Raw genomic sequence first — 23,613 nt, 5'->3', positions numbered from 1 at the left:
ACACTGGCTGGGGCTCAGCAGCTGCTCTGCAACGCTCTGGGCTCAGGGGAGGTGCAAATACCTTCAGGAAACAACACTGATGGGGGGCGGCCCGGGGACTCTGGAAGACCGCTGGGAATCCCAGGAGGCCCCGACAGTAGCGGGGGAGTGTGGCCCTCCCCGCCGGCCGGCACTCCTCCTGGCAGGGAAGAGCGGCTGTTCCAAGGAGGAGGCCGCAGGGCAGCGACAGGGCCAGGGAACACGGGACCGCGTAGACGCGCCCGCCGACCCCCGCGGCCCGCGGCCCGCGCGAGTCCGTTCGCGGGGGGAGGACGGTGTCGCGGGTGGGGAGCGGACCCGGCGGCGCTCACACGATCCGCTTCCTGTCCCCGCGGCAGAGGATCTTCTTGAAGGCGCGGCGGAAGTCGTGGTTGAAGATGGTGTAGATGACCGGGTTCAGCGAGCTGTTGCAGTAGCCGAACCAGAAGAAGAACTTGAAGAGCGTGCGCGGCACGGAGCAGCCGACGGCCGTGAGCGTGTAGGTGAAGAAGAAGGGGAACCAGCACACCACGAACACGCCGATGACCACGGCCAGCACGAACGTGAAGCGCTTCTCCCGGTTCTGCCGCCCGCGCCAGCGCGACGCCTTGGCGCCCCCGCCGCCGCGCTCCTCCGCCGGCCCGGACGCCGGCGCCCCGGGCCCGGTCGCCCCCGGCCCGCGCCGCGGCAGGCTGTCCCCGGGCTTCAGCTGGCTCTCCCGGGCCTGGCCCTTGGCCCGCGGGCCGTGGTCGGACCTGCGAGGTCCGGGGGGCCGCTCCGCGTGCTCCGACGACGAGCTTCTCCTCCAGGTCCAGCGCGTCGGTGTCGCGCGGCCCGGCGGGTGCGGGCTCCCCGGGTGCACCGTTAAGCTGGGCGGGCAGCGGCTCGTCCTCGGTGCCCACGGGCCCCACGCCGCGCTCGGGGCCCAGGCCGTTGGGCCTGCGCTCGGCGCTCCCCTGCGGCGCGGAATCAGGGCCCCGGCGGCTGGGCGGCACGCGGGTGCGGCGCTTGGCGATCTGGTAGATGCGCACGTAGACCAGGATCATGATGAGGCAGGGCGCGAAGAAGGAGCCGATGGAGGACGAGATGACGTACCACTTCTGGTCGTTGATCTCGCAGCGCGGCTCTGCCTGCTGCTGGTCGCCGCCGCCCTTCTTCTCGATGGAGATGAGCGGCGGGAAGGAGATGACGGCCGAGATGACCCACACGTGACGATGATGGCCTTGATGCGGCGCGGCGTGCGCTTCAGGTTGTACTCGATGGCCTGCGTGATGGACCAGTAGCGATCCAGGCTGATGGCGCCACAGGTGCACGATGGACGAGGTGCAGAAGAGCACGTCGAGCGCCAGGTAGATCTCGCACCACGCCTTGCCGAAGTACCAGTAGCCCATGACCTCGTTGGCCAGCGAGAAGGGGATGACGAGCGTGGCCACCAGGATGTCGGCCGAGGCCAGAGACACCAGAAAGAGGTTCTGGGGCGCCTTGAGCGCGCGGCTCGTGAACACGGCGATGATGACCAGCACGTTGCCGAACACCGTGAGCAGCATGAGGAGGCCGGCCAGGCACACGAGGGTCAGCGTCACCTGCAAAGAGTAGGGGGTGGCCCGTGCACCGCCCCCCGGCTCCTCGGTCCCATTCCAGGTCGCGTTGCCAGCGTCCGGCTGCAGGGAGCCCATGGGCGCAAAGCTGCCCTCGGCCAGCGGCTGCTCCTGGCGGAACATGAACGCGGGTGCCCGCTCGCCTGGGCCTGCTGCCAGCTGCCTTCCGGCCCGGAGCCCGTGGGTCCTCCTCTTCCTCCCGCACCCCGCTCGCCCCGCGGCTCCTCACATGGGGGGGGGGGGAAGGCCGCAGGGAGGTCGGGCCGGAACTGGGGGGTCGCTAGCGGCCCATGGGCCCGGCGAACGGCGCCCTGTCTGCGCTTCGGACGCCCGGGGTGGGCGCCTTCTGGCTCCCAGCTCCTAAACGCAGCCAAGTTTTATTCTAAGGGGCCGGAGAGATTAGGTCGAGCCGATGGGAAAGAGATTTATTCTTCAAGAGGAGAGAACAAAAATCACTGCTGGCCTGAGAGGACTTGGAAGGGTAACAGGAAATCTAAAACATATGTATATTCTATCTCTGGACTCCGGAGCCGGAGCGAAAGCAAGAGGTCTTACCGTGTGCGGGGCCCGCCCCCACCCCGGGAGGCAGCCGAGGAGTGCGGATGCGGGCTTGGGGTCCTACGTTTGTCTCCTTACATCCCCGAAGCGATTCCCAGCTCTCCTGCTTCCCCCAGACCGCGGCGGTGCCGCCGGGGCCGGGGCTGGGGCCGGGGTGCGGACTCTGCCGCCCTCTCGGAGCGCCGCGGGACTTCCAAAGTTGCGTGCCCGGCTGGGGCTGGGGGGCAGCGCGCGGAGCTCGGAGGCGGCGGGCGGGGTGAGAGGTGTGGGGCCGCATCAAGGCGCCCCCGTCCTCAGGCGGCCCGGGCAGGTGCGCGATCCGCCCTCCAGGAGCCGCGGTCTAGGCAGAGGGTCCCTTGGGCGTCGGCCTGGCGCGCTGCTGGTGCGGAGCGCGACCGGACCCGCCAGGATCCGAGCGCAGCGTGAGTTGGGGCAGGAGCTCGGGGCTGGGCGTAGAAAATGCCGGGGTGGGCCGGCGGCGGCGGCGCGCCGGCTGCCGGGCGTCTGCACGGAAGCCAGAGCTGCTGCTGCTCCGCGGCGCTCGCCGTGGACTGGTTTTATAGCCCCGGGATCAAGCCGGCGTTGCTGAGCAGCCGGCGTCAGCCCCCACGTGGGAAGCCGACCCTCCCCCGCCCCTTGCGCCTCCCCTGCGCGGGTCCAGCGCCCGCGCCCCGCGCCGGACCCGGGGGGAGTGCTGCCTCCCCAGCGGGACCTGGCATTTGGAGAAGCGGGTCCGGTGAGCGAGGGGTTTAAGGAGCGTGCCCGGGGAGTGGGGACGGCCCCTGCTGGGAATTGGCAGAGCAGCTACGGACCGGCTCAGCAGAAAGGAGCAGGCACCCGGAACGTCCCCATCGAGCTGGGTCCTGGAGGAAAGGGGTTGGAGACCTGGACCCGAAACTGGAAAAGCAAGCCAACGATACGGGTCGCCCCTAGAGCAGTCCCGCCCTGAGCCGGGCCGCCCTCGACTGTAAATGCTCCTGGAGGATGGGGAGAGTGGAGTTCTGGTGAGAAAAAAAGACACGGGTTCCGATCCACCCTCTGGGGCGGAAGGGTAAGCGCCTCCCGGGGAGAAGCCTCCGCCAGAGTTCAGAGCTGCTCTACGGGGGTGGGGTAACCACGTGTTGTCGCAGCCTGGGAGCTGTCTGCGGGATCGGAGCTGTCCAAGTCCGGACCACTCCCCCTCAGCGCGGTGGGGAAGGGGTCCGGGAGGCGAAGGCCTAGCGCCACGACAGAGCGAGGGCGCACTGACACCTGCTGGCCACTCGTCGTCACCGCTGGGAAGGTGCCCGCCAGCACCAGGCGCTTTCTCCCCCCGCCCCTGCAGTCCTTGCCTAAAGCGCCTTCTATCTCAGGACAAGTTTGGGTGGGCCCAAGCTCAGGAGAGCAGGACCCAGATTTTATATTGCACCGTCATGTTGCAGAAACCTTTCTAGAGAACACACTTTGTTATGTGTTTTACCCCAGAAGGAGCGGGGCTTTGTCTGATGAAGTCACATCAGGAAGGGCTCAGCAGGCTTCAGAGCCCACGGACTGGCACCCACCCTGGACTGGCAAAGCCCACGCTCCCTGCAGCTCCGCCAGGCCTGGATCCTGCCTGGATGCCCAGCTGTGAACCATTGTGTCTTGTTGCAGCGGGAACGCTAGCCTCCAGCCCCCCACCCCAGTCCCAGTCTAGATGCACATCATCATCTCTCAGTAAGGGGAGGTGCTGGCCGAGAGGAGAGAGATTTTCTGTGTTCTCTTTGGTAGGAATAGCACAGAGTGGATGGATTGTTTGTTTCTCTCTGTATGCTAGATGTCCATAATAATGGTATTCTGCTATGTGCAGTTTTCAAGTAAGCAGCAGGCAGTTTACAGGCAAGGCCCAGGAGGGTAGGGACTATCAGCAGAAAAGAGATTAGACCTAAAGAAAAGTTCTTGTTTAAGGGTCCACTATACTGAATACCCTCATGCAGTCACCTCAGCTGAAAGTTCTGAGGATCGAACAGACCCCCTCAGCCAGCAGGACGCAGGCTGAGGTCCAGCAGGGGGCTGGGGACTAGTAATTCAAGACCTTGAGCATCACCTTCAGCTGGAGCGGATGACAGTTACTGAGGCTGCTGCTCTTGATGTAGTCACCAAGGTCTAGCTAAAGTGCTTTCAAAGTACTTCGCCCAGGTCTTTATCTCCCAGTCTTTGCTGGGGAGGGGGTGGGGGAACGCCCCTTCCTCTCTTAATTCTGAGGAGTCTCTCTAAACCTCTTCTGTGAATGATCTAAAGAAGGCGGAACGGGCAGCATTTCCTCCGTCTGTTGAGGCCATCCTGTCCCTTCTCCTGCTCCGATCTCAGCTCCGAGTCTCTGGGCAGGGGCAGGAACTTTGCACTAGGCTCCGTTGGAGATGTGGTTACGCTCATATTTGCACAGCGACCAGGAGCCCCAAACGTCAAGTATAGATGCTGAAAGAGACAAAAACCAAAGGCTGTGAAATGGGGGTTCACCGTGTGTTGGTAGCTCTCCGTGGGCCCCGAGCACCGGGAGGCCAGCGCGTGCCCCCGCTCGGCAACCCGTCGCTAACACGCTGCTCTCCTTCCCGCCTCACTTCAGCAGCAAAAGGGGAAACGAAAACAGAGACCAGGGTGCTTTTCTTTCTTGAAATCTCTGCTACTACTGTGCATGACACCTCTTGTCATATTTTTTTTAAATGCTTCCCCAGCAGCTAGTTGGTTTGGTAATTCCTGGGTGTAGAGTCTTTTTCTCCTGCAGTGGAAACAGGCTTTTCACGGATCTAGGCTAATACACGACATTGGTATGCATGGTGTCCAGGGCCATATGCCGAGTCCCTTTATAGCCAGAGGTCCTCTTGCCATGCGTACCTCATTACCAAAGGCTCTGCCTCCTTAGTTTGACACACAGGGTCAGGACCTCTGAGCTCTGAAAGCTACTGGACATGATTGTTTTCGCTAGAACATTCAGGCCATGCTAGCCTATGAGACAGCACTGAGCAGGGAGACACCCACGAGGCAGCAGCTCTTCACGGCATCAGCATTGTCCATCAGGCCTGTACGGCAGCATTGCCCGGAAAGGTCCCAACACACTTAGCAGCGCTTCGCCAGGGTAACGGCGACCCGGGCCGGATGAACCGCAGCGGGCAGCAGTTTTCGAACCCCGACAGAGCGCTTGGGAGAAGCTCACAAGCACGCGGCCGGAGGCTCACTGCACTGAGCGATACCTCTCAGTGGAGGGCAGGGAGAGGCTCAAACGACCTGGAGACGTTTGTCAGGCTAACCGGAGCCACAGAGAACGGGTCCCAGGTTGAGAACTGCTGTGCTGGAGGGACAGCGAGACAGCTGGGAGGGTGCCACAGCCCGCCAGGGATCTGACAAGCAGGACGGACAGGGGAGAGCCCGCGTCGCCTTTCACAGCCTGAGGAAGAGTCAGGTCTGGGCACACCCACAGAGGCCCATTATTGTTCTCTCCGAGTAATAAAACTAAATACACCCTGTGTGGCTCAGCTGATTGGAAAGGCATCCCATAAACCGGAAGGTCACCGTTTCGCTCCCTGGTCAGTTCACACACCTTGGTTGTGGGTTTGATTCCCCAGTCAGGGCACATAGGGGAGGCTACCAATTGATATTCCTTTTTCGTCTCTCTTCTCTCTCTCTCTCCCCCTCTCCTCCCCCCTCCCTCCCTGTCTCCCTTCCTCTCTCTCTAAAAAGCAATGGAAAAAAAAATGGCCTTGGGTGAAAATTACATACATACATACATACATACATACCGTGTATTAGCACTGACTCCCCGTCAGGCCCAATGCCGAGCAGTTCATGTACCAGATATTTATGTGGTTCCCAAAACAACCCTAACTTGCAGCTGTCCTTACCAACGTTTGCAGGTGGGGACAAGGCTCTGAGGGACTAGGAGATTGCCCAAGGGCAATCAGCAGCAAGGGCGGACCCGGACCCTGTGTTTCCTGATTATAAGCCCAACAAGATTTCTAACTCCTTTTCTGAGGATCTCCGCCTCTGCCACAGTGACAAAGGGAACCAGCCGAGAGAGGGTCACCCACCAGGAATGAGAATGGCGACAAGCTGGCAGGTCCTCCCCTGCCCATTCATGGCTACTGGAGCAAAACAGGACAAGATGTGTTGTTTTTTTTTTACTCCACATACGATGCCTGCTGCGTGGAGGAAGCGCCGGACACTACAGCCCCCAATGGCCAGCCGGCTGGACAGCGAGCACTACACGGACTGGTTGTGCAGCCGAGACCACTGGCCTCCAAGCTGCTGGTGGGAGCAGCCACCCCCTCCCCTGTTTCTTCTGCAGCTTAGGTGACCCTTATGGCACCACCTCACCTGTTCCTTCTGTACAGGCTCCTTTTGGTGGCCTAGTAAGAGGAAAGGACTGTCCTGCCTCCTTTGTATTCCAGAGCATACCCGAACCAGGTTTATTAGAACCTGGAACTGTATCTGCAGTTAGAGAGTCAGGCAAAATGACCCCAAAATACAACCTGACTTCATCTAAAATGAGTGAGGAACTGGGCAGTGATGGTAGTAATAGTTTACTTTTGTTTTTGGGTTTTTTTTTTTCTTTGGGGGGGGGCATTCTTTGAAGGCTTGACTAAGAAAAAACCTACAACCCCCATCAGCTTGGACTCCCAGGCTGTGATAGCACCCTCACACACAGTAGTCCACACACACACACACACAGACCTTAAACACACACTCACGCCTCTGAACACCATGACCCCACGGGGAACCAATGTCGCGCGCAGCCGCCCATGCCGCGCCAAACGCAGCCGCCCATGCCGCGCGCGCGCAGCTGGAAGCAAACATCTGTCAAGTAGCTGCGTTGCTGACACCGAGGCGGGAGGCAGTCGCGAGGAACAAAAATCTATCGCTTCCTTTGAGCCCTGATTTAATTCCTCCACTTCCTTGTACCTGTGCCGGAGCCCTTGGAATCACATTGTTACTGGAGGTGGAGTTAAGCCAAAAGCGAAGCGTGGACTCCGAGACTGTTGTAGGAACTGCTTTATCTGCCACCAGCTGTGCTTCTCCTCTGACTGCCAAATGAGTCCTGCCGTGTTCACAAAAACAGGCGAGAAGTCCTGCCACCCCCTTCATCAGAGAGATTCTCAAGTGCCAGCCCATCCTGCCCCAGCCTGGGAGAAGGATGAAGCCAGGTGTTTTCCGTCTCTGGCCAAGACCAAAGGACCGCGGTCCGTGCCAGCATCCTCTCGACCTCCAGCATGCCGGGAAAGGCTGGGCTCCCCTCTGGCTCTTGGCTGCAGCCCAACCCTGCAGGACGTGTTTGCGTTTCCACTAAAACGTGACCAGTGAGGGCTGTGCGCATACACAAACCTTACCATCACCTCCTTGGTCCTCCAGGTTGGTTCTCACAAATAAGTGCCCTCCCCCCCCCCCCAAACCCAGGGGAAGTCTCTTGCCTGCTGTGTCCAGAAGCACAGTAAGGAAACGCGTGGCTTGGAGCAGTCGCGGTGAGCCATGGCTGTTTGTTCTCAGGAAAACAGGTGAGCCAGGTCCACTGGCCCTTGGGTGTAAAGGAGCTGTCACCAACATTAACTAATAACTCTTAAACTAACATCCCGGTAATCTAATTAGGTAAGGTGACTCACCCTTCCCATTTACTCAAGGAAACCAAGGAGACATGGTGCCTGAAACACACACACGCACGCTCTCACACATACAGTATTTAAGAGGCGGCCTGCTAGCACTGCTCCCTAGAAATGATTTCTTTTTTTCCATTGTCCTTAGTTAATGACAAGATACACTCTCTTCCTTCCTAAAGGGTCCCCTGCCAGGGAGGCATTAGAATGAAGTCATTAGGGATCTGGGCTTCGAGTAAAATAAATAAACCTGAGTGCTGGTGCTCGTTCTGTCCCTTAAAAACTATGAATTCCCTTTCTGGACTTCAGTTTCCTCATAGGGACATGGGGGAAAAAACTTGTCCCTGCTTCGTGCACACTGTCAAAGGAAGATTAAGTGAGCAAATACATGGAAAATACATAACCCAGTGTTTGGTATTTAATAGGTGCTCACCATGCATTAGGAATATTTGTTTATGTGGCGACACTTTCTCCTTTATTAATTTGAATTTTCCTCAGACATGCAAATAGATTCTAAAATTGCTCTATTAAAGTTTGACAGCTAATAAATTAGCATGACAAATACCAATTGAAAACAAGATGAAAGTGGGAAAATACAACTTTAACAGGCATTTATTTTTTTGTGTGAACAGAGAAGGGGGGGTGGAAGTCTTAAGGTTTTTGATCTGTCCCTAACAAGGACACACGGGCAGTTCCTTACATTATTAGCTATCAAAGGGGCACAGAATCAATGAAGTTCAGAGAACCAAGAAAACGGCGCTTAATAGGAGAAGCCTCCCAACAAGGTCATTAGGGAATCAAATTCATGAGATGGAAACTGGGAATTACCTTCTCTGGGTACTTTATAGGCAGGATTTACGTCTATCTGTTGATTCTAGGTCGGATGAGACTGGACTGGAGGTGCAGAAAGAGCCAAGAGGAAAGAAGAGAGTCACAGGATCGTGAGCTGATGGAACTTTAAATAAGCAGGGTAAGTAGGGTGATGCTGTTTCGGGATGCTGTTTTTTTGTTGTTTTGTTTTGTGGGTTTTGTTTTTGTTTGTTTGTTTTGCAATAGAAAGCCCAACTAAAACTGGCTAAAATAGAACAAAAATGAATTAATTCACATAAACGAAAAACAGTTCAAGCCAGGGGCACAGTTGTGTTTGGACAAGGCTGATGCTGTGGCTTACATGCTCTAAAGGCTCGATTTCCTCTTTCTTTACCAGTAGAGGCAAGAGGATTGAGCAAATGCACAGCGAGCAACAGACGTGAGGAACCCTGGGTCCTCCACTGCCTTGGTTTTCCCCAGCTCTCCAAATCCCAGCCTTGAGTGCTGTGAAGCTGCGACAGACCTCTTGTTTTCATTCTCAGATTCCCTAAGATTCCAGAACCCCCAGGACTACTTCCCCTGTTCACCTCAGTCTACTGGAGTAAGTTTCTCTTCTGTGTAAACAATGCTTGACCAAAAGGAACGTCAGAGCTTTCGTTTCACAACAACTATGTATTGATTCTCTACAGTGAGCCAGCCTCAGTGCCAGACCCTGATGTGAACCGTCACCGACGAGACTTCCTGCTGCCGGGGCAGCGCGTCTCCGGAGGGGTCCTTTTTTCATGGACCTTACGTATGCTCAAAGTCGTAAATAAAATAGTTGAGCTTTTAAAGAACACCAAATATTTCCAGTGATGCATTCCTTGATCCAATCATGAAGAAATACAAGATACATTTTAAAAGGCAAACCCATTCTCAGCATCACAAAAGGAGTAACCCTGTCACAGCGTCTCTCACTGGTCACACCTAAAACATCTGGAAAAAAATTCAAAAAGTAACCACTTAAATAGTAAACAGTAGCAGATTTCTAGTTTAATTCCATTACAGTCTGAGAACATATTTGTACAATTTCTATTCTTTGTTTATTCCTTTTCCATTACCATTTATCCCCCATGCCCTCTTCCACCTCCACCTGTCTCCCACCCCCGGATTTCTGTTCGAATACATTTGTGAATAGGTGTGTTTATGACCCAGAACGTGGTCTATTTTGGTGATTGTTCTGTGTGAGCTTGGGAAGAGAGTACGTATTCTGCGGAAGTAGTCTGTAGATGTCAGTCAGATCCAGCTGACTGATGGTGGTGTTGAGCTCAACCACCTTCACCGACTTTGACTGCTGGGTCTGTCCATTAGACCCATCCAGAGGGGTACTGACATTTCCAATGTAAGAGTGGACTGATTTCCCTATAGTGTTCCGTCAGTTTGTGCCTCACGTATTTTGGTGGTCTGTTAGGCACCTACACATTAGGAATTAACGTCTTTTTAGAGACATGATCTCTTTAAAATGTTGCAATGCTCCTTTCTCTGATACTTTCCTTGCTCTGAAGTTTGCTTTATCTTCAATTAATACAGCTACTCCAACTTTATTAGTGTTAGCGTGGTATATCTTTCTCCATCCTTTTGTGTTAATCTATGTCTGTATATTTAATGTTTCTTCTAGGCAACATATGGCCTTGTTTACCTACTGTGTCACCTCTTTCAATTGGTGTATTTAGAGCATTGATACTTAGTGATCATTAATATAGTTGGATTAATATCGAGCTTCTATATATAAATTTTGTTTTGTCTTCCATACTTTCTTGCCTTATGTGTTTTGAATTGAGTATATGACTCCCTTTCTCTCCTCTCATAGCGTATGAAGTATACGCTTTAACTTTTGTTACTGGTTGCCCTAGAGTTTGCAATATACGTTTACAACTAATCCAAGTCCACTTTCAAGCAACCGTTACATCACTTCATGGGTAGGGCAAGTACTTCATAATAGTGTTTGCAATTCCTCTCCCACCCTTGTTAACACTGCTGTCATTTATTCCACTTATAATCTATAGTCACCAAATACATGATCGCTATTTTGAAGAATTTGTTAGATCGGCTAAGTACAAGAAAAATGCTTATTTTACTTTCATTGATTCCTTAATGCTCTTCCTTTATGTACAGTGGATTAAGATTCTGACCAATATAATTTTCCTTCTCACTTTAGAACTTCTTTTAGTTCTTAGAAGGCAGGACAGGTCCACTGGTGACAAATTCCCTAAATTTTAATTCATGTGAGAAGGTATTTCTCCTTTTAAAGAGAATTTCATAGGGTACACTCTCAGTTGGTGGGTTTCTTTCTCTAACACAAAATATTTCACTCTTTTTGCATGATTTCAAAAACAAGTCTGATATAATTCTTTCCTCGCTTCTCCACAGGTACGGTGTTTTTCCTTCTTGCTTCCCTCAAGATTTTTTTATCTTGTTAATATAAACTTTTTTTCTGACTCAAGATTTTTTTATACTTTTTATAATATAAATTTTTTACGGGCTTCCGCTCTGGCGGCTGTGACTCTGTATCTGCCCCTCTCTCCAGTTTTGGGGCCGCAGCTCGCCTTGTCACCTCAAATCTGACAAGTAGTCCATGTGCTTCCTTTGAACTCTAAAGTCACCAATCCTTGCCTTGCCCACAAAAAAATTCTATCATTCACCTGTAATCACCAAGAAAGATTACACAAAAACAGCAGCAGTTACATAGAAATTATACATTATAGACTTAATAGATTCCAGCCTAGCACTTAGCCTGTGGCTTGTAGCTTGCATTTGGTTTAAGAGGATTAGAAGGAAAGTGTAGAATTCAGTCTAAATTGTTCAGACTTGTGTCCAATTTGTAGATTCTTAGTGGAGGAGATTTGTTTGATTTGGCTTTCACCTGGTCCACCTGTTTTAATGAGGCTCCACTAATTAGGCTTCTACCAGGTTCCCCTATCTCAGTCACCAAGCAGGAGAATGCTGGGTCGGGTGGGCAGGCAATGCAGTGGAGCAGCAGCAAGAACACTGCCGGAGGAGTCAGGAGACCCAGACTTGAGTTCATCGTGGGCATGATACTGCATCGGTGTATCAACTCATTCCGTTATCCTGGGAATTCCCTTATCTTGAAAAGAGGTAATGAAGTCAGATACATAAAAACCAAGGACATACAAGGAAAAATGGAATTAGCTTACTTAAAATAATATACCACTGATCCTTAAAAAACAAAACAAAACACCTAAATATAACCCAAACCAAGAAGTGGGAAAAAATGATTACCAAGGCTGTCAAGTTTGTAAAGGTTCAAAATAACTGGAGTCCTTAACAATGCTCAATAAAATGTATATAGCCCATGCCAACTCCAGGGACCAAAATTTAAATGTTTTAAAATTTACTCCTGAACAAATAATAGTATACAAATTTTATTAAATAACTGCCAAGGCTCTTGGGTATAAACAAACTCTCGAACTTAGAACTTGGAAGAATTATTTGTATATTTTAAATTGTGTATTTTTTAAAGCTATTATTTACTACATGGTATTCAAATGTGTTTGAAAAGCTGGAGAAATGTATCTCGCAGAAGAGCGAGTACAGGTGAAAAAAAAGTCAACCTTATTACTCAGGCATCTACAATGACACCTGGTGAATGCAGTAAGGCTTACGCCCTGGCAACGTACCGGATTAGTTATTACGTACAAAAGCAGAAAACTAGAAAACGTTGCTTTTCGTTTTCATCTGCAACCCTAGTAAACAGGAGTTACTTAGAAGAATCCTTGATTGTACAGTGTTTTCTTGAAGTTGGTATTGAAGGCCAAAATGTGTAGATTATTTGCATCTAAGCTGATGTTCACAGAAAAAAAGTTACCAATGTTTTAAAGGAAACTGGTAATCATTCTAAACCCCGGGCTCATCCATTAATATTTTATATTTCTCCATAAACAAAAGTCTGTCAGTACTTTTTAAAAAGGCAACCAATATTTTCACATTGCCTCAGGATGGCCATCATTAAGCAGTAACAGGAGGTGCTTTTGAGGCTAAAAAAATTGAACTCTGAATGAAATTAGCTATTCTTAATTTTTTAGAAGTAGATTATTCAGATAGGTGTGAAATTCATCGGACTGTGACCTCCTCGATGGCAAAAATTATAGTGTTTGACTATATAATATATTTAAGATACATGATAAACACTTACAGTGTGTGTTTGGCTATATAAAAGTCAAGATATATGATAAACATTATTTTGCACTTAGTAGTGCTAGTTAAAAGGCATATTATCCATAATAAATAAAATCAGAAAATACAATGAATTTTTGTTGTTGATCCCAAATCAACAGACAGGAACTTCTTACAACCAATCTCACTGCCTAACTCAAAACACAAAACTCACTTCGTTTGTTTTCACAGCATTATGGGTTTGACTAGCTTTCTCCCGTGCTCATTTACTCAAATCAATATAGTCACATAAAAATATTATCTTTATACTTCAGAAACTAAAAGGCTAATTCCAAGCATTTTGAATGCTACTTCAGTCATATCAAATTTGGACATTTAGATGCTTAAACACTGTGCATTCCAACTCTCTAAGATAAAATAACATTAAAATTAGGTTTTCTAACTAGTTTTCAAAGGTACTGATAAAAAAAAAAAATCCAAGCATTCGGATTATCTCAACAGGAAAATTTAAAGGAACCATACAGGTGGTCTGTCTGGAAAACATCCAGCCAATGTTAATATAAGGAGAATGGTTTGTACAACCTTGATGTACCCTGGCAGCCAAGGACAGTGGGACAATGCCATGTGTGAACAATGACCACTTCACTGTACTAGTCAGTGGGGGGGGTAGACGTCACTGAATGCGCATGTTAGTCTGTGGCCGTCGCGTTCAAGATGACTGAGCAAGAAGAGCAATGAATCTGCATCAAATTTTGCATTAAGCTTGAACATTCCTCCTCAGAAACTATTCGGATGAATCAGAAGGCCATAGCTATGGGCCTTCTGGTGATTGGCAGCTTCATCACAACTGCCCACTTATGCATCACATCTGGTGCGAATTCTTGGTGAAACATCAATCACCCAGGTGACTCAGCCCCACTACAGCCCAGATTTGCTGCCCCCTGTGACTTCTGGCTTTTCCCAAACTACAATCACCTTTCAAAGGGAAGAGATTTCCGAGCATCGATGACATTCAGGAAAACATGACAGGGATGCTGATGGCGACTGGGAGAACTGTATGAGGTCCCAGGGCGCCTACTTTGAAGGGGACTGAGGCATCACTGTCTTATGTACAATGTTTCTTGTATCTTCTCAGTAAATGTCTTTTTCATAGTACATGGCTGGTTACTGTCTGGATAGACCTCATATTCAACAAGATGGTATCTTTATAAAGGTTTGGGAATTCACACTGCTAACTTGAAGGTAATATTTATAATATATACTAACTCTCCCATTAGATTTTTGTTGCCCTTGTAATTTGAAAATTATTAGCCAATTTTTTAAAACTTTAGCAAAAAAACAGTAGTATGAACTGATAGCAAGTCATTCAAGAGTCAATCATCTAATCACTTACATTTAATCTAAATATTTTATAATGGTATTCTTCTCAAGTCAGAGTGTTTGTACCCCCCCCAAATATAGACATTTTCTTCCTAGGCCTGATTCTTGCTAACAGAAGACCATGAAAATCTAGTTCTTCAGCTAGACCAGTTAACCAGTGTTGGTTCCAAGATGAGTTAAAATCAAGTGCACAGACTAGCCAGTTACATCAAATCTGACCTACGAGATTAACTAACACAGTTAATACCAAAAAGGGAAAAGACCACCATAAATCAGTTGAATAATTAGAATGTAGAAAAGAGCAAACAAAAATTTTTTAAATGAAGAAAAATTTGGTTCTCTCTTAGGTGACATTTCTAGAGATAGATTTAAGGAAAACTCAAATTTAAGTAAGAATATAATTAAAATTAATCATATAAGAATTATTGGAAAGACCATGAAGAGCTGCCCCTAACAATCCTGATCTGGGCACCCTCCACCCAATTCTTTGCAAAATTAAATTGGCACACAGGCCCAACCAGAACACACACTTGGTGTAACCGCTATCTCAGTTTCAGGGCTGAAAACTAATGATAAAGAACTAATGATAAAGCTATAAACTAGGATCACCGTCCAACATACTTTTTTGATGACAATGTTTTGTCTCTATACCAATTATAGTCCACCAGCCACATATGGTTACTGAGAACCTATTAGTGTAAATGAGAAATTAAATTTTTATGTAACTTTAATCTGAATCTTAAAAGCCACTGTGGCTAGTTAGTGGCAAACATTTTTTATAGGGCAGATCCTAGACAAATAGGTGAAATGGTATGGAAAATACGATGATATCGAAGCAGAATATACTGAGAGGTTAGTAAAACTGAACTCAATGAAAGTGGCTGGTCGTTTATCAAGTATATTTCTTGTTTCCTTTCCACTTCTAGTGTACTACTTCTCAGTCTCTGCAGGCTCCTCCCACCCTCCACAAGTTAAAGTGTGATCAGGATTCCATCCAGACGATGCCATCCTTTTCCTGGTCTACCTGCTCTCTGCAGAAAATTCCTGCTTCAGTTGTAAACGATGCCATCCTTTTCCTGGTCTACCTGCTCTCTGCAGAAAATTCCTGCTTCAGTTGTAATCTATATGCTGGATCGTGTCTCCCAGTCGCTGACCTGCCATCTGCAACTGATGTCCTGCAGTCCCTAGAACACACCCTCTCCTCGCACCCAAACTCAAAGAACCTGGCCCTGCTGTAAATTTCCATAGTTGAGCAAATACACCCAGAGGCTTAAGCCATAATTTTGAGAATAACCTTTGATCCTCTAACTCACCTTTTCCCATCAGCCACAAGGTCTTACTACTACCTCTTCCTAAGGCTGCCCTGAATGTGCATTTCCTTCCATTTCCTTCCATCCCCACTGATAAAATCCCAATCAGAGCCACTGCTGTCTCACCTGGATTACTCCAACAGGCTCCCACCTGGCTGCTTGATCCCTACTTTTGATTTCCTTCCACACATTCTTCTCAAGGTCGACACCGATTTTTAAAAAATATGTATCCAAGAATGTTGAGAGGTGAAAATTAATCAAGTTGTGCATAGCACTTGTATCTGTTACCTTCCCTGATAAGTTTTCTGCAGCCAATTAAATAGTTCCCACTGGATGGGTTCTCTCTTATAGCTTTTGTTCTCATGAAACAATTAAAAACACAAATAATGTTATCAGTATCACAACTTTTTTTCTTAGAATCCTGCACTTCATTTCCACCTTTTGTTACCACAACATCTTAAACAACCAAGAGGATGTATGAAAAGTTACAGAACACAAAAAGCCTTTTTTTCATGAGGGCTAAAAGAATGAGCTCTAATAATGTAATGTCTCCATTACAGGTCAGCCTTCATTATAGAATACATTCATTATGTCTAATAGTTTACCCCCCCCCCAAGCCATAGTTCTGGACTTCATAAACAGAAAATATAGAAGATGTAAATAACTATACTGAAGGTCACTGCTGACCACGTATTTTGTCGCATCTTTGGCGCACTACTTTTGTACACCTCATGCATGACGTTTGTTGTTTTAAAGTTTTCCAGATTAACTGATAGTGAAGAGTCTTCCATCTTAGTTCCACATTTTTCTGGTTCAATGACATGGCAAAGATTTCATGTGCAACACCAGTTACTTACAGCATTGGAAAATTCTTTAAAAGTCTCAACAGCAAAACATTTACAAATACATTATTTATATTGAATACCTTACTACAGAATGACTACAAAAGAACGATAACTTTTATATAGCCAAAATAACTAACAACTCAAGTTAAAAGCACATTTTCTGAAGGCTGTTTATACCTTTCAGCCTTGAATCACATAACCCAAAATAGCCAAGTACGTACCACAACACAAAACCTGTCAAACATCAGTGGAAGTGTGATCTTCACTAAGAGGAAAGTCAAAACCTTACATATTGTTTTTAGATATTATTGTTTTTACAGAGTTCAATCCGTGCCTTGTGAACTGTGTACTGTGCAAATTACCATGTTGCTAATTAAAAACAAGTTCTAGCGTGCAAATGAAAATATAATCAAAGGATACTATTCATCATATAAAAGACTTCATTACATTCTTATTTAGCCATTACAACGTTTTGAGCTCTGATAAAATGATTTGAGGTAAGAAAACCACAGAATGAGGAAAAAGTACACATTAGTATACTATTCTATTACAAACAAATAGCAGTGTGAGCCAGACACGTTCCCTTTGGGGACTGACACCAGGTTTTAAGTGCTAGCTAGATGAACAGACTTACTGAAGCATAATTTTTACAAAATCATGAAAAGAAAATGGTATTAGTAACTAATGTGAATGTTATTTGTATATAAGCCTGATCAGGCCAGTGGAAGGTTAAATTTTCCACACAAAAAGTACCAGTAATTATAAAAAGTAAACTATATAACATAAAATATGAATAATGATTACTGATGAAGTAAGTACCTAAGACTCTAATTAGGTTTTCCAAGATAATTTTTCATAGTACTTGTATCATATAAAATGCATATAATGTCATTTAAATATTATTCCTTTATTATTAGGATTGTTAGGCTGGAGCTCTCATAATCTGCATGAGGATGAAACCTCCCTGTTGTTAGCCCACCAGCACCACTGTGCAATTGCGGGAGGAAATGGCCCTTCCTTAAGGCTCTTTACTTCCATCTCTCAGAAATTTGACATGAGATACTGATTTCTGTTAGAACAAGGCACTTTATTGCCATCTACTGAGAACTTTCATAAGAAACATACAAATCCATGATGTCATCTGTGTACCCACGACCCCCCAACATGTGGTGGCGGCTACTCTGCACAGCCTGCAAAGCCTGTCCATGGCGGCTCGGTCTGTGCTGCTCTCCACAGTGGACCCTGTTCCTCCTGCCAAACTCTAAAAATCCCCCATCTGAAACTGATAAACCGCTACCCTGTTGAAGTCCTGACACTAACAAGTATTTACATTAAAAAGTTGACATTTAGAATGTACAATGTCAGCAGGATCATTAACAAGTGTGTAAAGAGAAAATCCTTTTAAAGATAATAATGACCAACTTCAATTTTAAAAGTTAAAAATCACCCGCTCAAAACACTTATTTATATTTTAACTTACATTTCAAAGTTTAAAATAAACCCATAGATGTTTCCTTAGAGTGTTATCAGCTTTAGAAGGCATTCTGTTCAATAACAAAGTATTGATAACTATTTTATAAAAATCTCATAATACTTTATTAATCTAACATCAAGATATTCCCTTAGATACCAAATCAATGTCACAACTCTACATATTCAAATTCTCAGAGATCCAATAATCAACCAAATATTGTCACATTTTCCAATGGCCCAAATTGGCTCTTAAGGGCTAAACTAACCAAAAGAATAAAGCAAGAAAAACATTTTAGCTAAGATATTTGGTATCCTACTTATCCTCTAGTATAGGAGGAAGGAAATCTTTCTGTACAAGTTCTTCTGCCTATTTTGGATTGTGCCATTTGCTTTTATCTAAGCTTAGTCATGCAAGAGTAATCACAAATCCTCATTTTCCAGGGACATTCTGATGTACGGTTGCTGGCCCAATACAACAATCAGTAGTGTCCCCTTTCCATTTCAAAGGGTCCCATTTTACATGCTTTAACCACAACCCATTCTTACTGATGAACAATTACAAATTCTGCAAGCTGAAATGTGGATTCAATACACATGGCTTAGCAATAACTGAGATGAAAAGTAAAAGCTATAACAAAGGTATTGGAGAAAGACTAGATAAACTGGGATGTATAACAGTTTATCCATTTTAAATGATTCAGACTTTATAAGATAAATTAGAAATATGCAATTACATTTTGAGCTTATTCCAATTGCATCACCCATCTTTTAATATAAGTACAAATAAATGTTTTATGTGTATTTTCTCCTCCGAGAGTTTCTATTTTCTACCGCTTTCTTTTGTATCCATCAAATCCTTAAGTTATTTAGGATTGTCCCCTTCTTTCTGTATGAAATAATCATTTGGAATTTAAACAGTAGTAAACTACCACAAGGACTGTTTGACATAGTTATTGCTGTTTTCCTACTCTCTAGGGTGGGGCAAAAGTAGGTTTACAGTTGTGAGTACATAAAACAGTTTATTCTTGTATTATTATTTATTAAATATATTTTCCATATGCACAACTGTAAACCTATTTTTGCCCCATTTTGTAGGTTAACAAAAGGCGAAGTTTAGAGCAATGTAGCATTCTATGACATTTTGTTTAAAGTTATTGTGCCTCATGGAGAAACTAACCTAATTTCTTTAAAAGACAATTTTTCTTTAAGAAGAAAAATTTTGGACATGCTGGGTAGTCCTACTGTAGTTCAGGAAAAGTATTAGCACACATGTAGTCAACAATATCCCTTATATTCTAACTTTAATATTAAATATCTTGATTTCACAAGGGTATACCAATTAGAGTCCACTTTAGTTTCTTGTTAGAAGTAATAAAATTTATGGGCTCTTACAAGGTGGCAGCCATACCCAGGAAACATGTTTTATGCTTTGTAAAAAAGTGTTATAACTCCTTAGCTATATACCAGTTTGCCTATAACATCACTTCTACATGTAAGATTTTGATCATTTTGCATCTGTTACAGATCAATATAAATGAAGGTAGGGGAACCAAAATGTTTCAAAAAAAGTATTTTCATTTTTAAGGAACAATAACCATTTTTTCAAAAAGAAAAAAAGACATTAGGTTACTCCCTTTAAAATTCAAGTTCCATCATCTCAATACATGAGCACGCTTGGATATGAGGATTTTTAAAAACCACACATACACACAAGCTCCAAGTAGAGCCGTAATAAACAAATTCCTTTTATAAACAAAATTTTAACAGAAAAGCCACAGTAGATGGAAAAAAAGAAGAAAGGATATTACTTGGTAAAATCCAGTGATATCTACAATAGTTTTACAGCACATATAAGCATTCTAGGGTTTTATATCTTCACCTGCCTTCAATTCCTTAGTTGCTCCTTAACAATTTGCCAATTACAATTACAGTTTCCAACTCAAACTTAGTCCTGATTTTGAGCACCAGGAAAAGCAAAGCAACACTCAAAATTTCTATCTTTATATCATGGCCTTAATTCAAAAATGGTTTAAGACACAATGCCCATCTAAAAGGAAGTAAAAAAAGAAATCCAAGCAGCAACATGTAATTACACATAATAGTTATTCATTATATGGAAAGTGTTTTTTAGGGTGGTATCTAGAAAGTTCTTGCTCTGTGAGTCTCTTCAAAAATTAAATCGACTGAGACTGACCCTACCAAAAGTCAGAGTACTGAATAAGGGGCTCGTACTGACAACACGGCCAGCCTTAAAATAGTAGAGCAAAAGAAAAACATCGAACAGCACATGCACATCTTACAGAACTTCCACTGAACTATCAATGGCTTCTACGCAATGTGCCTCTTTTCCATAAGTGTGTTAGCAACTACCAAGAAGGAAAGATGAGATTAAAATCAATGGTACTGAACTGAATTGTTTGAAGCCAGTGCCCCACATGTGGGGAAAAGTGCATTTAGTTCAGCAGCAATACAGCACAGTGTGAAGAGAGTGTGCTTAGACGCAGATATTCCAGAACTGAAAAGATGTACAAGGCAAGTCAAGATATAAAACCATAGTACACTGTTAAATAACCTTGGAACATATATTGCAGTGTTCAAAGAAAAACATTCATTTTCATTGTACAAGGCTAGGGAGAAATCCTTAAAGTTGCCTAATGTAGTTTATGATATAATAAATACATATCTATATAGCATTGTATATACATATATAGAATGTGTGTTTATGTGTATTTTTTTGCTAAATTATTCTGTTCTATTTTGTGGACCTGCAACTTTTAAGAATGAAACTTCTTTTATATTTCCCCCAAACTTAAGAAAAGACATTTGTACTAGAAAAGATCTCAGTGCCCTCCCCCACCCACCCCAAAGACTCCTGTCAAATAGTTTGCTTTACAATTGATCTGAGAATCATGATGAAAGGAATTCTAGAATTTCTGCCTGTATCTTCAATTTGCCATTGTTTCAAAAAACAAATATCTTTTAATAGCTGAATCAGCTGATGCAAATTCTTTAGATGATATAAACTCTAGATCTGACTGATTAAAACAGAGCAAATCAAAACAACAACAACAAAAATCCAGTGATTTACTCTGACTGTAAACAATATATAAAATTTAAATCTCAAATTTCAAAATAAGTTAAAGAAAAATTCTACCTTCATGGCCTATAATACTATAAAGGTCTGACAGTTGGTAAGGGGAAAATGCCTATGAAAAGTTGCAACAAAATTGCTTGCCCATTATATTTGCTAAGAGAAAGTATAACTATACTACCTCTGCCCCTTAAATTTAATAAATTCATAATTTGTTTACAAATGTTTTAAGCAAACTGGAGTATCATATTACAAACAGAAAAATATCCAAGGTCAGCAAAGAAAACTTATAAGCTTTTTGTACAGAATTAAAAAAAATCTAAATGGCTATGATTCCTCTATTAGCAGAAACACATAATGCAGTCTTTATAAATCTGCCAAATATATCAATATCTACGTAAATAGATACAGATATAGATGTGAAACATTAATGGCAGTCTACTTTTGAACAGTGTGTGGGACCAGTAGATTTGTATCAGACCATGGCACGATATGGACCCTGCATCTTCAGGAACTGAATGATGAAAGAAGGACCCCCAGCAACAATCTGAGGTGGAAGGTGGCTGAGTGGACAGTTCTCAATACTCATGATTGAAAGCTTGCTGCAAAGAGCCAGCTCAAAGGGAAGGCTATGCAGGTTGGGGTTGTCATTCAAATACAGTTCTTCTAGGTTCTCCAGTGTACCTGTTTAAAAAAACCAAATCAATTATTAATTTTTTAATTAGTTACTACTAAAAAATTTCAATGGCATGATGCTATTCTGCACATTATATACACTGAAATACCCATTTCCTCTCACTTCTCCTAATATTAAAACTCTTTACAACTGTGGATCTCAAACTTTGCTGCATGTTCAAAACAACTGGGGAGATTTTGAAAACCCTAATATCCAGGTCACACTCCATACCAATTGCATCAGAATCTCTTCCTATGACTGGTGTTCAAGCTTGGAGAGTTGTTTTGGAAACTCCAGAGACAAGTCTGTTGTACAGTCAGTACCTATACTTTTTCTATTGTGGACAATGTGACGATCTCTCTTATTAATACATTTCTCACGTGGAAAGATTTTTGTTACTTGGTATAAATCTTTCACTAAGACAGTTACCACATACTTGGCAGTAAGCCAAAAATCAATTTATATACTCATTAAAAAAATTTGTCCTGGACTATCTTAGGATACTCATACTTTCTAGGCAAATGTCTCAAGCAACTGCATGAGGCCAGCTGAATAAATATACTAGAAATAAAAGTGGAAAGTTAACTCATGTGTTGTCAATTTTTAAACTTCAAACTTTGTGTTATTTTATAGTGGTATGTAGAGGACTAATATAATGGGTTTGTTTACATTTAATATTCTTTTACTATTCAGAGCAACCCTATGAGAAATTACCATCAGCACCCTTATTTTATAAATGGGACACTTGAACCCGAGAGTCTCCCTCCCTTATTCAAAGCTGCAGAACCAGACTTTGAATGGTCTGCTTTACTTCCAAACCATTCTTAATCAACAAGCTATAGTGCCTATGGAACAGCATGGCTATTACTAATTTATAGTTAATTTATAATTCATAGTTAATAAAATTACTAATTTAAAAACTAATATGTGACCTTAATTAACTCTTTTTATAAAATGGAATTACAACTTGCACTGCCTCAAATTCAAGGTGGTTATGTTGATTACATGAAGTAACAGATATGAAAACACTTAGAAAACTCCAAAGTATTCTCAAATATTAACATTCATCAAATATTATTATTAATCCTAAAACCTCATAAAAATGTTTTTGACATAAGACGATACTAATTTAAAGCAAGCCTGTGTAATTTTTAAATTTGGAAAAAACATAAAATAGCTCTTTGAAACTAAGGTTATACCTATTAGAAATATAAATATGCAAAAACATTCTCAAATACAAATTTAACCCTATGAAGACACCTAACCAAAACCAAACAACCCTCTAACCACCGGTGCTTGACAGAATAGGACAAAATAGAACAGCACGGCAGAGACACCCCGAGCATGCTGGAACCTCAGCTGACAAAAACAGCAGGGCCCTGGCTGGGTGGAATGCTGTCCCGTACACAAAAAGGTTGTGGGTTTAATCCTGGGTCGGGGCGCATAATGGAGACAACCAACTGATGTTGCTCTCTCTCTTCCCTGTCTGTCTTCTCTCCCTTCCCCTCTCTCTAAAATCAGTGAAACATATCCTCAGGTGAGGATTCAAAAACAAAAACAGATCTGTCATATTATCTGAAATACTACTTGCACACAGAAAGAACAAATTATTAATAGAGTCAAGCACCCAAAGCCTTCTTACCGATTTCCTCGGGAAGATGAGTAAGCAGGTTCTCTCCAAGGCCCAGGTGCGTGAGATTGGTAAGGTGCCCAATGCCTCTGGGAAGCGTGGCCAACTGGTTGTTTGTCAAGACTAATTTCTAAAAGATCGACATAATACAAGATGGTTACACACATATTTCCAACAACTGAAGTAAATTTAAAACGATACATCTACACTAATCCAATAACATGAACAGAGAAATCAGAAACGGATAGGACAAGAATCACTTAAGTTTTTCTTTCAAAAAATATCATTTGTTAGGAAGACAAAAGCAAAGAGGTTGAATGAACATAAAACTCAGTCTTAATGCTCTAACAGGAAAATCTATCCAGTCCAAGAATTACATCAAATTTTTAAGAAAAATGTGCAATTTGAAATGCATCCCCAAAATTTTAATCATGTAACTATAAAATCATCA

General features: G+C 44.5%; 3 protein-coding genes across 4 annotated transcripts in view; all 3 read right to left on the bottom strand.

Moving 5' to 3' along the window:
* Window positions 1–248: 248 nt before the first annotated feature.
* On the bottom strand, window positions 249–1,777 carry ADRA2A (adrenoceptor alpha 2A). Its single transcript, XM_028512869.2, is given in 4 exon segments — window positions 249–817; window positions 819–1,225; window positions 1,228–1,318; window positions 1,320–1,777. Coding segments are annotated over 4 exon segments (1,389 nt in total). The 5' UTR covers window positions 1,740–1,777; the 3' UTR covers window positions 249–346.
* Window positions 1,778–1,828: 51 nt separating this feature from the next.
* On the bottom strand, window positions 1,829–2,479 carry LOC118500906 (translation initiation factor IF-2-like). The gene is made up of 2 exons (XM_036027287.1): window positions 2,172–2,479; window positions 1,829–1,976 (listed from the first exon to the last, which is right to left on the bottom strand). The coding sequence occupies exons 1-2, from the start codon at window positions 2,449–2,451 to the stop codon at window positions 1,897–1,899; spliced, it is 360 nt and encodes a 119-aa protein (XP_035883180.1). The 5' UTR covers window positions 2,452–2,479; the 3' UTR covers window positions 1,829–1,896.
* A 15,375-nt stretch (window positions 2,480–17,854) lies between these two features.
* SHOC2 (SHOC2 leucine rich repeat scaffold protein) overlaps window positions 17,855–23,613 on the bottom strand; it is a 70,542-nt gene continuing 64,783 nt past the window's right edge. The window contains exons 8-9 of one of the 2 annotated variants that reach the window (XM_028511290.2): window positions 23,175–23,292; window positions 17,855–21,540 (exon numbers count right to left, since the gene is read on the bottom strand). In XM_028511290.2, coding sequence (XP_028367091.1) covers window positions 21,332–21,540; window positions 23,175–23,292 — 327 coding nt within the window. In that variant the 3' untranslated portion in view covers window positions 17,855–21,331. The remainder of the gene's footprint in view (window positions 21,541–23,174; window positions 23,293–23,613) is intronic. The other variant, XM_036027278.1, reaches the window with a different exon arrangement.

The sequence above is a fragment of the Phyllostomus discolor genome, chromosome 5, assembly GCF_004126475.2.
Source record: "Phyllostomus discolor isolate MPI-MPIP mPhyDis1 chromosome 5, mPhyDis1.pri.v3, whole genome shotgun sequence".
In the NCBI taxonomy this organism is placed as follows: Eukaryota; Metazoa; Chordata; class Mammalia; order Chiroptera; family Phyllostomidae; genus Phyllostomus; species Phyllostomus discolor.
Note: the sequence above shows the minus strand (reverse complement) of the source record. Positions and strands in the feature narration are given on the sequence as shown.